This window comes from Leopardus geoffroyi, chromosome E2, assembly GCF_018350155.1.
Source record: "Leopardus geoffroyi isolate Oge1 chromosome E2, O.geoffroyi_Oge1_pat1.0, whole genome shotgun sequence".
Taxonomy (NCBI): domain Eukaryota; kingdom Metazoa; phylum Chordata; class Mammalia; order Carnivora; family Felidae; genus Leopardus; species Leopardus geoffroyi.
In genome coordinates this window covers 28,560,502-28,576,043 of record NC_059335.1, presented here as the reverse complement: position 1 = coordinate 28,576,043, position 15,542 = coordinate 28,560,502, and the positions used below count along the sequence as shown (strand labels likewise).

The 15,542-nt window shown below is 54.8% G+C and overlaps 1 protein-coding gene across 2 annotated transcripts in view; it reads right to left on the bottom strand.

The window, feature by feature from the left end:
* NKD1 (NKD inhibitor of WNT signaling pathway 1) overlaps positions 1 to 7,940 on the bottom strand; it is an 83,671-nt gene extending 75,731 nt beyond the window's left edge. Inside the window, exons 1-3 of one of the 2 annotated variants that reach the window (XM_045442718.1) lie at positions 7,732 to 7,940; positions 7,571 to 7,603; positions 6,716 to 6,849 (exon numbers count right to left, since the gene is read on the bottom strand). In XM_045442718.1, the coding sequence (XP_045298674.1) occupies positions 6,716 to 6,849; positions 7,571 to 7,603; positions 7,732 to 7,756 (192 nt within the window). In that variant the 5' untranslated portion in view covers positions 7,757 to 7,940. Of the gene's footprint in view, positions 1 to 4,289; positions 4,410 to 6,715; positions 6,850 to 7,570; positions 7,604 to 7,731 lie in introns of those variants that run through there. The other variant, XM_045442719.1, reaches the window with a different exon arrangement.
* Between the last annotated feature and the right edge of the window lie 7,602 nt (positions 7,941 to 15,542).

Below are 15,542 nucleotides of genomic sequence, written 5' to 3'. Positions count from 1 at the left end.
TGGCAGAGCAAATGTATACCTGGCCTAAAATAGGTACTCAACATCTAAGGCATAGATGCAGGACCGACTTGAATAAAATGCATTCATAGTTGCTAAATAATAATAAATAATTTTATCCTACTTCTCAGCTGGAAAACCTGAGGCCTGGAGGAGGGAGGGGAGGCCACACCACTGCGAAGCCCCCTCCCACCACCCCCCAGGACCCCTGGGTCCTCTGAAAGGCAGCAGCCACACACAAGGCCACGCACACAGGGCGCCACCCACGTGGCTCCGCACGTATGGAAAGTGAAGCCCAGACCAATTCCTTGGAGCCCTCTAAACAAACTCACACCCGGGGCACGCCCGGGTAGGCAGAGCCGCCTTTCTGGGGCCAGGGATGACCCAAGGAGGGACCTGAGCTTTTCCTCGCAAAGCCCTGTGCCTGCTGCCCACATGGATAAAGGGCCCCCTCTGCTTCCCCGCGAAGTTATCAAAGAATTACTTATGTCTCTGGAAGTGCTTGTTTGGAAAAGGTTCTCCACCCCACCTGGGCTTGGCAGGAGGGGGCAGCATCATCAGGCCTGCCCTTCGGGGAGTGATCAGGCTTTTCCTCCAGCCCCTGAAGGCTCTCGGCCATTCTTCATGCGGAGAGTCTGAAGCCAGCCCTAAAGAGGCAGGCAGCCTCCCAGGATAAACGGAGCCCGGTGACATCAAAGATTCCAGATTAAACAACTGAGGCCTTCAGCTCTCTCTGGCGTTTCTTCCAGGATATTCTGGGCTCCTGCCTCAGTTCTCCCTCAGATGGAATGGCAGATATTTTGTTTGTGAGAGTCTGAATTTTTTCCTACCTCGGGGAGAGGGGGAGAGGAGGAGAGGGCGGAGGAGTGGGGAGGGGAGGGGGAGAGAGAGCGAGAGGAAGAGAAAGAATGTCTGTGAGAGACAAGAGCCACAAAAAGAACATGTGTGAGTGAAAAAGAAAAGGGAAGTCAGGGAGGCAGCCGGAAGCGCCTGCTTTGGAATCCAACAAGCGACCTAAAAATTCCAAAAGTTTCTAAATCGAAGCACACTGGAAACTCACAGCCAGCAAGTGAGACTATAAGCACCCTCCAAGCTAGTACTTGTCGGGGGCGGGGGGGGGGGGTGCCTGGCTCACCAGAGGTAGCAGATCTCTTCTTGGCCAGGGCACTGGCCCCTTGACCACAGGGTTCCTCGGCACTCCCTTTCCGCAGACACATCTGGTAAACCAAGGCAAGGGACCCTCTACCCTCAGGCACAGGCTCACAACCGTTCTCTGGGATTGGCTTGTCCCTGGCTCTTGTCCCCTAGCCCGTGGGGTGCCTCTCTCTGCCTTGAGCAGCCAATCCAATCCCACCCCTCAGGTCCCCTCTATCCCCCCACAACTGGGCTTCTGGCCCTACAGGCGCCCCTCCTCTCCCCTCAGGGTAGCAGGGGCAATGAATCCATCCAAACAGCTGGAGTAAAGCCCCCAAGTCCCCACGTCCATGACGATCCAATTAATCACATCTAAGGGGCAAGCTAATGGCTGGCGGGGGGCACACTGACTACCCACCCGGTCCCACCCCACATACCTGTCCAGGGGGGCAGGTGGCTCAAACATGCCAAGAGCCACTCACACAGAGAGCTCTTCAGAAAGACTGAGCACCAGGAGAGATCTGTAGTCCCCACAGGCTGCGAGCCCCTTGGGGTCCACCATCCCAACCCAAACACCACCCAGTTCTCAGGGACAATAGCAAGCCCGGGGCCTCGGTCGGCTACTCCTTGTGCGAAAACCAACCTGCCGCTCTCACACCCTCTTCCTCACGGCCTTTCCGGTCTCTGCTTGAATGTCACTCACACAGCTTCTCCCAAGGCCTGCTGCCTGTTAATTTGGCTGTTTATGTGTGGATTCTTTTTGTCTCCTCTCTTAGACTAGAAGCCACAGGAGGACAGGTGCCATATCTCTTTTCTGTGCCACTATGTCCTCGATGCCTGGTACAGCTAGGGAGTTAATAATAACAATCCATTATTAATCATAATTAATAGCTGACGTCCTGAAGGAGGGGCTCTTCCTGAATTCAAGGAAACAGAACACGCACCGGCCTGGCCCAGGGGAACTTTCTTCTCAAAGAAGAAGAGTTTTGAAGGCAGGATGAGACGCTCCTCGAAGTCTCCCAGAGACCACATCACAGAGATTCGTTTAAGCCTTCAGAGTATGACGCCCTTGCCCACCCCCGGCACCACCCTGAGGGACCCAAGCCCTACTGGAAACCAGAAGCCCCCCCCCCCAGCACCCTGCCCAGTTCAGACTTCCCCAGTCTCTCCTCCCTGCTCCCCAGGGGTAAAGAAAGCTGCCAGGTGGGGCTCTGAACTCCCGGTTGCCACAGACAGAGGAGACCCTCCATGGAGAACCCAAAGATGCCAGCAAGTGGAGGCCCAGAGGCCTCCACCAGCCTCAAAGCAAATCATCTTTTAATTCTGAAACACCAAATATTTAATTTATGCTTTACCTCAAATGTCAAGTGTACCTCCCGGCACATAGCTTTGAAACCACGTAAGGAGGCCTAACGCTTTCCATATGGTGAAGACATGGGGCCTTTTAATTGTGCCAACTGGTATCATTCAAGGGTAATTCCCCTGGAATCCGGCAACTCGGGCAGCAGCTGGGCCAGGAGCCAGCCTCCAACCCCATCACCCATCCGCACACGTCCCCGCGGGCTCCAGCCCGGCCTGCACCCTCCCAATCGTCCCCCAATATCAAAATGCACTAGGCGCCCCCTAATCAAATTACCAGCCCTCCTGGCAGCCACCTTCGATCCAGAGGCAGGCCGACCGGCACCACGGCTCTCAGCCGGCTTCTTCAGGCAGTTTTGCCATAAAAGAACAAAAGGGCCACATGGGGGGCGGTGGGGGCAGGTGGGGAGGGGACCGCCTTAAATCTGGTCATCCACACTCACGTATGCTCTCGCATGTACACGCCGCGGGAGCAGATTCTGCTTTTCCAGGTGTTTTCCTATCAGGCTCTCTGGGTCCATTAAGCTGTTCCATCCACCTACCGAGCTTTTTTACTTCGCTCATTATATTATATTACATTTTCCAGACCCAGTAGTTCCAATTGGTTCTCTTTTGTAACCGCCTGTTGTAGCTTCATGTTTCACTATCCTTCTTTATCTCTTTGAGGTTATGCTTATGTAAATTTCTAATTGGTTAGCACATTGTTGTCTGGCATATAAACTGTTCGCTTTGTTGTTCTTCACTCGTAACGTGGACACCTCCCATTTCTCATTGCTTTTCTCCTCTGAGCTCCAGTTTCCTTGAAGTTTGTCATGTACCCACGGAAAGAGCAGAAGCCCCGGCCTTAGCCTGTGTCCCTCCAAGTGCTTCTATACGGTATGGCCGGGCAGGGGAGGTGGGAAACCTCTGGATTTGTAATCTGGGCTCCCGTCCCCACCCCCACCGGAGCCTCAGCAAACCTCCCGGTACCTTTCTCCCTTTTGAGCTCTTTGAGGAGTCATCTGCCATAACCCTGCCAGGGATGGGAATGTTATTATACCCATTTTGCAGATGAGCTTAGGTAAAATGGCTTATACAAGGTGACCAGCTCTGGTGGCAGAGCTTGACCTCATTTATTTTTGTATTCAGGAGGTCAGGCTTAGGTTGGTGCCAGCGAGGTCATCCTCTCACATCCCAGGACCTTGCATGCAACCAGGACCCACCCTGAACATTTACTAAGCTACTCAGACCCGGTCAGGGAGGAAGACGGCAAGCAGGGGCCCCTTCCGCCTGCCCCACAGCCTGCCTCTTCCCAAAGTACTCAGCAGCGGGTCAGCATGCCATCTCTCCAGACGTGAAGTGTGGCGCCCTTGGGGCACATGGTCCAGCACAGGGCTTTACCACATGTGGCCTCTGTGGTCTAGACAGTGCTCCAGAAAGGGAGAAAGACAGAGTCCACACAAGCTGGCTGGCAACTTTATAGGGTTATAAGGAGGAGTAAGATAATGTAAGCAAAGTACTTGACATACACGTGGCACTTAATAAATAGTTCTCATCGCAATAATAATAATGCTACTTGGATGAACCACTAATATGTTTCCAGCCACTCTGGTGAAAGGCCATGTGAAGGAGTGAAGACAGAGGCCACCACCAAGCCGGGCCTGGAGCTGGTGGGGGGACCTCTGACAGCCCCTGGAATCCGGCAGACTCTGGAGCCCACACCCTACCTCCCGCCGCGCTAATGGAAGAACGCTTTCTGTGCCACTGGGAATCATGGGAGTTAAACTGGACAGAAGGTTGCTCACTGCTGTCTTACTTACCATTTCTCGGTGTTTCCCAAACTCTGAGCATCCTGTTTCCACAGTCACGACTTTGACCACTTGTACTTAATATTTTTCCCGGAATCAACTTTCACCGCTCTCTTTCAATTTAGCTTCATCCTAAGCGATAATATCCGTGAAATCGGGGGTTTGATGTCCTAGTTACTACCTTTCCTGGGAAAAGCAGCGCTTCACTATTAAGATAACAAACACTCCTCGAGGCACCACCTGAAATCATTGCACAGGCCCCCACCATGCAGGCCTACACGTTTGGGCTTACCCTGACCTCTCCCAGGGTGGGCTCCCCAGCCCCCGCTCTGCAGATGCGGTGGCTGGGCCAGGGACTGGTAGGAACACAGGTGTCTGGACCCTAGTCACCAAAGCATAACTCCCAAAGAAGCAGAGGCTTCCTCCCCTTAATATCCTGGATGGCGGGGCCCACCCTCCGCCACCACTAACATATGTCACGCTGATGGCTCTGTGTCTCACATCTTCAAAAGTGCTTTGAACAAACATTAATGACCCCTCAGTGTTTCTCCGAGAGAGGGGGGCGAGGAAGGGAGGGGGCAAGCACCACCCCCACGCTGTCCTCAGCTGGGGGAAGAAACCAGGCAACAAAATTCCGTGACTTCACCAAAGCCACAGACTTAAGCTGGGGCCCCTTCCCCACCCTCCCTCATTTCCCCCAATGGCAACTTTTACTGGCTCACATTCCTCTTGCTGGGAACACTACTATTTAATTAAAAACGACAGACTTTTGTTTTCCTCTCCTTCCTTCCTCCTCCCTCCCATCCTCCAGGACTGGATGCCAAGGAGACCCACCAAAAACATGCGGGTAACATTTGTTATGGCTTTGAAGATAAAAGTCAATTGAAGTAAGCCCTCGCTGTATTTCAAGTTTCCCCTAAAGCATGGAGCAAGCTGCCTGGCAGTTGAGGAAAGGAAAAAAAAAAAAAGGTGGGGGGGGGGGGACTGCAAATAAATGTCATTCTGCAGGAATACTTTGTAAAAATAAACAGGCTGAAAAAACCCAAAACTTGATTAATGGAAATCCACTCAGTTGGCCTCTGTCTTGAGCTACAAATGCATTTGTTCATAGGGCTAAATCGGATCATTTTCACTGGGCTTTAAATAAGTAAGTAGATCAAAAACTATAAACGCTGGGGGAAGAAAGGGAAGTTTGTGGCTCTGTTTCTCAAGGGCCCCAACCGCAGTGCCCCCCACCCACCAAGTTTTGACCTTTCCTAGGGGAGAGCAGCTCCAATTCCAGCCCAGCCAACAGACGAAGAAAAATGGTGCAGAGAAAGCCCCCAGCTAAAGCGAGCCACCGGAGGAGGAGGCGGGGGCTTCTCCCAGACCCAGAGGTTACTTCATACAAGAAGTATGACAAGAGTCGACTTTATCCACAGACTCACCTCCCAACACCGGCCCCCTGCGACGGGGCTGCTGCAAAGAGCCCAGGTGCCACCGCCCGGAAACACACGCACACCTCCAAAGACTCCCCAGGCCCCTCCCTAGCCCATGGACGAGACCAAAGAACTAACCAGACCTGAGACTCAGTCTGTTCCCCCTCTAAGTTAAAAAAAAAAAAAAAAAAAATTAAATGTCACATCAAAAAGTTGATTGATCCTTTGATCCTTGGCTTGCTCGAGTTCCACGCAGACCATCTGAAAGCTCCGTGCAGAGTTCCAGAGCTCACAGGACATCTGTGAACACCAGTCCCAGGCCAGGAGCTGGGGCCTGACTCACTCGCTCCCCTGTCACGTCTACTGCTCCCCCAGGAACAACTCCAGCCTCGGGGACCTACTGGGGCAAGGCCCGGGCTGCAGTGGAATGAGACCCTCTCTCTTCCTGTGGGCCAAATGACGGGGTCTCAGTGCCCCCCAAACCTACCTACCAGGTCTCAGTGCCCCCCAAACTCTGCCACCCAGATCACAGCCCTTTCTACTGGGGTTCCTGGGCAGATGGTACTGATGAACGCCACAGACACTTGGAACACATTTGGAGGCCACCACAGTCCTGCCCTCCACCCAGACACCCCTCCTTCATGCCTTCCCTGCCTTACTAGCCACCCCCCTCCAGATCCACCTTTGAATGCTGGCGCAGAAACAAGGTAAGAAGTCAGAGCAGGCCCCCAAGTCCCTCCAGCGCAGACAAGATTCCCCACAGACTGGACCTGTACCACCTCGTCACCTAGGATCTTCCCCCCAAACAGCCCTCTTTCCCCAGCTGGGCAGGAGACTGCATCACCTGTGCCACCTCTAAGGTTCCCCAAGACATGGGGGTACAGGGTCATGTTAGGGGGACAGGGGCAGCTGAGAAGGGGCTTCTGGACTTAAGCTGTGCCAAGAGGGTGCTAAAAGTTGGGGTGGGTGGGTAAGCAGGCCCGTCTCTGAAGTTGAAAGGAGGGTAGGAGGGGATCGTACCCGGGTTCCTCTGCCAACGGTGCCCGCCGCCCGCAGCTGTCTGGGCCCAGAACTGCCGCCGGGGCAGCGCTGCCTCCCGATCCACTCCTCGATGCCTTTCCGAGCCCAGGCGGCGCTCACGGCGAAGCTGTCACCTGGGGCGGGGAAGACACGAAGCCCCCTGAGTCTGGCCCCTGGGCGAAAAGTTACCCGAGAGAGCAGGGCGAGTGGGCGCGGCAGAGGCAGCGAGGGCCAGGAGGGAGTTGAGAGCCAGGACACAATCCGAGAAAGGGACGCAGGTAATCAGGAGAAAGGGGTCCAGCGAAGCCCCAGGAGCAGGGACCTAACGGGGTGCGCGAAGGGGGAGCAGCACCCCGGAGGAAGGGTCTGAGGATCAGAAGAGCGAGCGCTGGAGGCCGCGACTGCGGAGGAGAGGGGTGAGGATCAGAAGATGGGTGCAATGAGCACAGGATGAGGGGAAGAGGGAAACGGAGGGTGAGGAGAGGGAAGCAGCGCGCGCAAGAGCCCAGATCTCGGGGGAAGGGGCTGAGGGCCGGAAAGAGAGGGGGCAGAATCTTGGGGGAAGGGGCTTAGGAGTCTGAAGAGGGGGCGCAGCGAGCGCGGAGGGCGGGGACGGCGAGAGAAGGGCTTGGGGGTCAGAAGAGAGAGCACAGGACGGAGAGGAGCGGGTGGATGGAACAGAAAGGGGGGGGGGGGGGGCAAGAAGGCTGCTCCCGGAGCGGGTCTGTGGAACTGGTGGCCGGAGTAGGGGGTGGGGGTGGCCCTGGTAATAAGATCCCGCGAGCTAGGCCATTCCGCCGCGGTCCGCGGTGCTTCCCCGTCCATCCCCCCGGTCGGTGCCCCGCGCGCCCCTACCTTCCGGGCTCTCCCTGCGCTTGCACACGGCGGCTGCAGGCACATCGCGCGCGGCGGCGGCGGCGGCGGGAGCCGGAAAGAAAGGAGAGGCAGAGAGTTAGCAATCGCGGGGGCGAGGACGGCCGGGGCCAGGGGGCCGGCGCGCGGGCGGGGACACTGACCCGGCTTGGAGTGAAGTTTCCCCATGCTGGGGGCGCGGCGGGCGGGGGCGTCCCTAAGCCATGCGCCCAGTCCGCGGGGCCGGCGGCTCGCCGCGCCTCGCCTCGCTCTCCTCCTCCTGGAGAAACCCGGAGCCGAGCCGAGCCCGAGGCGGCGCCGGGACGCGCTCTTGCCGCCGTCGCCGCGGCCCGACTGACGCCCGGGCGCGCCGAGCCCCCAGCCCGCCGCCGCGGCCCGCACCTCCCCGCGCGCCCATTGGCCGGGCGCGGCGCATCAAAGGCGAGGCGGGCCGCGGAGGGGGCGGGCGGGGGACGGGCGGGGGGCGGGCGGGGGGCGGGGCTGTAGGGCAGGGCGGGGCCAGGCGCCGCCGGGCGGACACAGCGCCCCCCTCCAGGCTGCGGTCTTCAGCCCCGCGCGGGGAGCTGGAGGGCCGTGGGGGCCGGGGGGCCAGGGGGCGAGGGGGCGAGGAGGTCGGGACCCGGGACCCGAGAAGCGAGGACTCGGGACCGGAGTAGGGGGCGGGCCTCTGGCCAGCAGGCGTATTGGGACAGACACCCTCTTGGGTCCTGCCTTCTCCAGAACCACCGCTCCACTAACAGTACTGCGCCTTCCCTCCGCTCTATTTTTCCTGGAGGAGGGCAGGGCAGGACTCGGCGGCTCCAATTTACGGGTGATGAAACTGAGGTCGGAAAAGGAGACGCTGCTGGGGCGCTAAGGGTCTGCTGCGAGCCTGCTTCGCGGCCCCTTCCCAGTCTTCCCACGACCTGACTTTTGCAGAAAGGATTCGCTTATTACCCATGTCTCCCCCTCCCTCCGCCCCTCTGTAAGTTTTGATTTGGGAGTCCAAGAGGAGCCCCACCGCGCCTGAGCCTACTGTGAGCCCGGCCCACTCCTGGCGGCTACAAGTGTCCGAAAGCCACGAGTTGCCAGCCAATCACTCGGATGTCTCATACCCGTGCCCGTGGGTGCCCTCCTGGGGTCGAGGCGCGCTGCCAGCTGCGCGGCCCGGAAGGGGGTAACCGCTGGGCCTTTGATCTTCCTTGGTTTCCGCTCCCCGCTGCAGTTCGCCAGACCCATGGGCTTGTTTGTTTTGTCTGGGGAAGTTTCTGCGGAGGGGAGGGAGACATCAAGGGGTTCCACCCCACCTTTGTGGCTGTCAGGGAGAATGGCTGCTCTACTGGGGACACGGTGGGCCTGTCAAGTTGGGCCTGGTACCCGTCAGCCTGGGCATGGGGAAAGAAAACCCTGTGCGAAGAGTGAGAAGACCAGCTCTGCCCCCGGGACTGAGCTCTCTGCGTGAGCCTCAGTTTTCAGGTCTGTAAAATGGAGGCTCAAGTCTACCCTTTTTGCCAACTCCTTACAGCGGCATTGCCCAAGAAAGATAATGTGAGCAACATGTGTAAAGCTAAATTTTCCAGTAGCCGCATTTTTTTTTTTAAATAAAAAGAAACAGGGATTAAGAGTAGCGCATTATCGCGAAGAGCACTGAGTTACGTGTAGAATTGTTGACTCCTGGGGTGCCTGGGTGGCGCAGTCGGTTAAGCATCCGACTTCAGCCAGGTCACGATCTCGCGGTCCGTGAGTTCGAGCCCCGCGTCCGGCTCTGGGCTGATGGCTCGGAGCCTGGAGCCTGTTTCCAATTCTGTGTCTCCCGCTCTCTCTGCCCCTCCCCCATTCATGCTCTGTCTCTCTCTATCCCAAAAATAAATAAAAAACGTTGAAAAAAAAAAAAAAGAATAATTGTTGACTTCTACCTACACCTGAAGCTAATATAGCACTGTATGTTAATTATACTAGCAGAAAAAATTAAAATAAAAGTAATTTTTTTAAATTTTTTTAATGTTTATTTATTTTTGACAGAGAGAGAGAGACAGAGCATGAGCAGAGGAGGGGCAGAGAGAGAGGGAGACACAGAATCCGAAGCAGGCTCCAGGCTCCCAGAGGTCAGCACAGAGCCCGACCCAGGGCTCGAACTCACAGACCGTGAGATCATGACCTAAGCCGAAGTCGGACGCTCAACCGACTGAGCCACCCAGGCGCCCCTAAATTTTTATTTTGGATAGAGAGAGACAGAATGCAAGCAGGGGAGGGGCAGAGAGAGGGAGACACAGAATCTAAAGCAGGCTCCAGGCTCTGAGCTGTCAGCACAGAGCCCTACACGGGCCTTGAACTCAGGAACCCTGAGATCATGACCTGGGCCGAAGTTGGCCACTTAACCAACTAAGCCACCCAGACGCCCCTAACAAAAATTTTTTTATGTTTATTTATTTTTGAGAGAGAGAGAGACAGAGTGTGAGAGAGCATGAGCAGGGGAGAGGCGGAAAGAGAGGGAGACACAGAATCTGAAGCAGGCTCCAGGGTCCCAGCTGTCAGCACAGAGCCCCATCACAGGGGTTTGAACTCACAAACCTGGAGATCATGACTTGAGCTGAAGTGTGGTGCTTAACTGACTGAGCCACCCAAGTGACCCAAAAGTAAAAATTTTTAGAAGCTTGCAAGAACACTAAAAGAAAAAATATATAGGCCATATTACTCATCAACACAGAAGAAAGCAAAAAGAAACATGAGATTAATAATATATTTTATTTAACCTAACATACCAAAAATATTATAATTTCAACATATAATGAGATATTTTACATTCCTTCTTTTGCGCTAACTGCTTGAAATCTGGTGTGTATTTTACACTTAGAGCGCATCTCCTCCCAGACTAGCCACATTGCAAGAGATCAATGGCCACGTGTGGCTGGTGGCTACTGCATTGGGCGTCATAGCCCCAGAGCATCTACATGTCACAAAAGGACATTGGGAACGGCACGGGCCTCCAGAGTCATAAATTTCTTCACCCACCAATGTCTTACTTCTATCCTCCAAATCCGTCCTCTTTGGTGAAAATGAAGGCTCATCTTATAAGCAGGTACATTAATGCTGTTAGCAGGCTGGTTTCATTTGAGGAGTCCTGGGAGTCCCCAAAGTAATGTTTTTGCCATTTTATATTGCACTTCTTTACCCAGGACCTACCATATGCCAGCCATCATCCTGAGTCAGGCATAGCCCTCAGAACCACAACTGTCTGATGCAGGCTTGTACTTGCTTTAAAAAGAAAGGAAGCCATTAGGCTCAGAGAGGTGAAGTCACTTGTCCAAGTTCACACAGCTAGCCGGTGGCCTGGTGAGGACTGAACCGAAGCCTGTAGATTCCATTGGCCGGGCTGTTTTCTCTATACGAGCCTGCCCCAACACAGTCTAAGCCTCACATTCATTAGAGAGAGTCCCCCATCTGGAGACCCATTCTGATGATGTAGCAGCTCTGTGACAAACAAACCCTGTTTTAGGCACTTACGATCCATCGCGGAACAAAACAATCCCCAGCTCCCACTCTACCGAGAGGAAGTGAGACAAGAAACAATAAACTTAACAAACAGGAACATAGTGCATGCACTAAGTCAGAAGGTGACATGCCAGCTATGCAGCAGCTCTCCACTGAGGGCAATTTGCCCCCCACGGGACATTTGCTAGGACACCTAGCAAACAGAGAGTCGCCACTAAACATCCAACGATGCACAGGACAGCCCTCACGACAAAAAAATTATCCAGCCCCAAATGTCAATATTGCCGAAGTGAGGACTCCCCCGACCCACCCAGCAATAGGCAAGTAAAAAAGCAGAGCAGGAGAAGGGGAGTCAGGAGCAGGAGGGAGGTGGGGGTTTTGAGGGTCTGATTCAGAGCAGGAGCCCTCCTGTGAACCCCCTCCAGAGGAAACGGAATTCTACTGGGGTCGCTCTTGGTCTCTCTCATCGCCACCCCCCACCGGTGCCAGGGTGCATCTAAATCAAAGCAAAAGTCTGCGCGTTCTTTCTCACAGTGCTCAAAAAGTTGGTTACTTCCTTAAACCGGTCATGGCTTTCTTCTTTCATGAGAAAAAAGTATCCCCTGTTCCCCTTGGGAATTTCTTTTTACAGTTCAAAAAGAGATAAAAGCAAGAACTAAAACTCCACAGTTACCAGTTTGAGTCTTGGGGGAAGTAAATCCCAAATGTCCAGCCCAGACACAAAGGGCCCCCTCCACCTTCAGCCTGGCCCTTCCCAGCCGGGCAGGCGCCGGGGACCTGGCTGCCATTGGAATCGTGACACCACCACCCCCACCAACCTGGCCCCGGGGCGAGAAACCAGAGAGGTGGGCCATGCGCTGAAATCTTAGCCTGTCCAGGACTCCGAGGAGGGGCTCCCCAGGGGGCCACGGACCCACCGTCCACCTGGGGTGGCTATTTGGCCTCTGCTGGCTCCCCGCCCCACGACTCACTGTCTTTTTATGTGTTTTAATAATTTATCTGGCCCACTTCTTGGGCTGAATACTTACAGTGACACATCTTTTTCTTTGAAGATTTCCCATCCTTTGGGGGAGGAGAATGAGAAAGGATGGGAAGGAAGAGATAAGAGAGAGAGATTATAACAGAAACGGGTTTCATGGGGCTTGAGATTTAGCAAGGCTGGTTTAGGTGAAATCTGTTAGATGTCGAGCTGGGAGGTTTTTTTTTTTTTTTCCCCTTTTGAAAACCACATCACCCTGGTGGGTCACCCCCACGCTTGTCCCCAGGTTAAAGCACTGGCTCCCTTCAAATGCCACCTCCTAGAAGTAGCCCTCCTTGACTTCCCAACCTGAAGAGCTCTGAATAGCCAAGGTCCCCTCCCTTGCCTCTCGGTTTGGCACTCCTTATTTTTTTAATGATGGCACTAAATTTTCCTCCCAGAGTCTAGGCTCTTTAAAGGAGGGGGTTTGCCCGACTGGCGTCTCTAGATGCAGTACCCAGCACTGCCCATAGGAGGCGCTCTAGATGGAATGAGAAGAACCCACTGAGCCCCACCTCCACTCTCCCCCTTCCAGGGTATGCTGTCAATGAGAAGGTAGGACACTGCCAGGAATATGCCCTGGGATACACTCAAGAGAAAATGAATGCCCAACTCCGCCGGCTCCCCCCCACGCCCGGTCCCTGGGCTGCTTCATCCCGCCCTCCCGCAGTGAGATCGGGCATTGCTAAGTGGCCTGCAAACCCCGTTTGCGTAAGGAAGGGAGAGGTGAACCGGTCTGCACGAGAAAGTCGCACGAATTTTGGAGATGGCCACGAGGAAAGGGAAGGAAAGCATGTCACGGGAACCAAGGAGCACGAGAGAAGGGCAATAAATAGGGGCCAAAGGAGGGGCAGTCCGGTGAGGAGGGGCCGGCCAATTAATGTTCAGGACAGTGAGGTATAACGTGAGATCGGCAGGCGTCACCTGCTCAGCTCTATGGTGGGATGGCCCTCGGTCGCTTCCAACCTGGACAAAACCCTAATCACGTCTCTGAATTAGTGGCACAGGACAGAATGAAGGAACGGGCCCAACATCGATCATCATAGGGCAACGGGTCACACAGGTCGTCGGCAGAGTGGAAGTGTTCATCCGGGGGAAGGAGGGGAGCCGGGCGCAGCCAGGAGGAACGCGGCCCCAGCGTCAGTCCTTGGAGATGAGGTAAAGGAGGCTGGGCTTCCCCCAGAACGAGGGGTGAAGTCCCCAAGCCACTCGATTCAAGTCGTACAGGAAAGAGGCTCCAAAGACAGCTACTCGAGCCTAAATATTAGCTGAACTGAACTGGATTTTTGTGCCACCAGCCTCTCCCGGGTCCCGGGTGTTTCACCAAGTTCAGAGCAAGGACTTCCCAGAAGGGAAGGAGAGAGGGAGGAGCGTGCCTGGCCTCAGCATGCTGCTCCTTGGTGAGGTCCTGCCCTCCTCCAATCCCTGCCTCTCAGCCCTTCTTCCGCATCTCTGTGAAGCCCTCCCAGTTGCCCTACCTGTGTGTCTACTTCCAGACTTCTTTCCACAAAAGGGAGAAAGAGGGGCGCCTGGGTGGCTCAGTCGGTTGAGCGTCTGACTTCAGCTCAGGTCATGATCTCACGGTCTGTGAGTTCAAGCCCCACGTCGGGCTCTGTGCTGACGGCTCAGAGCCTGGAGCCTGCTTCGGATTCTGTGTCTCCTTCTCTCTCTCTGCCCCTCCCCCGCTCATGCTCTGTCTCTCTCTGTCAAAAATAAATAAACATTTAAAAAAAAAAAAAGGGAGAAAGAAACTTCCACCTTCCCAAGCCTTTGTTTTTCAGTCACATGCTGTCAGTCTGGGGCCTAATCACCATACTCCGTCTGTATGTCTATAAAATAGAAGAAAGGATCCGGCCAATCAGCATTTCCCAAAGCAGGTCCCATGGAGAACACCAGAATTGTGAGATGCTATCCTTATGTGAAAGAAAGGTCTCCATGTGAAATTTTGGGCAGCCCTGGCCTAGCCACGGGGAGATAAGTTCCTTTTCTGCAGGACCTGTCAGAACCTTCAGTAAGCAACGGAGTTTTGTCCTTCTTCAAGAGGACGACATCACAAGCAGTGTTTTTCAAACTCACTTAACTGGGGAACCCTTTATTGGAAGCTTGATTGCAAACAAATGTTCGTGGAACACACATTGGAAAATGCCAGACTAGACGGCTTCTAAGAATCTTCCCAATCTGAGATCCCAAGTCCTAATCCAGGGGCCTAGCCTACGAGGGTGGCAGGAAGGAAACTCAGTGAGGACAGAGCCGGCGTGGGAAGGCCCCCTGAAGGTATGCACCCGCGTGTGTCTACGGCGGGCACTTAGCGTGTCTCAGGACGTGTTCGCCCGCCTCTAGGCCTCTGGGCAGTTGGACACCCCTGTGCACGAGGCTCCACGGCCACAGTGTGAGGCAAGAAGGAAGAGGGTCACTACAGGGAAGTTCATGGCCAGCTGGCCTCACCGGCCCTCTCTCCCTCCTCCTCTTTCCCTTCCCCTCCCCTTCCTCCTCCTCCTCCTCCATGGCCTCCACCACCACCAGAATCTTCTCCATCCATCCCACAGAGCGCAGCTTCAGGGGGGCCCTGCTGCCATGTTGGTACCCCGTGGCCCCTTCACTCCTTGGCCACAGCTGGTTGGACGCCTGACTCATGAGCCAGGATCTCTTTGCAGAATTTGAAGTGAGAGGCCCAGGGCCTGTGGTCGGCATGCTGTCGGTCTCCAAAACCGAAGGGCTCCATAGCCCCGGGGCCTGCAGCAGCTCCTTGGGGCCCACGTGAGCCAAGGAACAAGCAAAAAGAAGCAGGAGCAGAGAGAAGCAGAGACAGCAAACCAGGTGGAGAGAGCCACGCGACAGACTGTCTCAGTCCCCGAGACTGCCTATCCCCAGCTCTTAACCTTGTTACTTCTGCCTGCGTGTTCTGACCTTGGGTCCCTGACAGGCCCTTGGCCCCCCTTTCTCAGGGGGCTAGAGAGGAGGCTTCCTTGGAATTTAACATGCAGACGAATCCCCTGAGATGCTGTTAAAATGCAGTCTGGGGTGGGACCTGAGAATCTGCATTTCTAACAATCTCCCAGATCCGACTGCTGCCGCTGGTCTGTAGACCACCTTTGAAGCCCAGGAAAGCCATGCCTTCGCAGCAGCTGCGAGGGTTTATAACTTGCTTCTTCTCTGAGGAAGTAGCAGGACTTGGAGAAGGAGGGACAGAAGTCAGGGAGGGGGGACCCGAGAAATAAACGTGTTTCTCTTTTACTAATTAAGTCATTCCACAAAGATGTGAAGCAGGCCTAATTTATACCAGGCTCTTATGTTAAGAAAACAGACAAAAATAAGTCAGTGAAATAAATGGTGTGTCTATGGGGGAAAAAAATCAAGTGGGAAAGAGGGAGAAGAAATACCAAGGAAGGGTTTGCAATCTTAGGTGGGGGGGGGGGGGTCAGAGAGTAGTCTTTGAGTGAAGACTTGGAAATGAAGAAAGGAGCT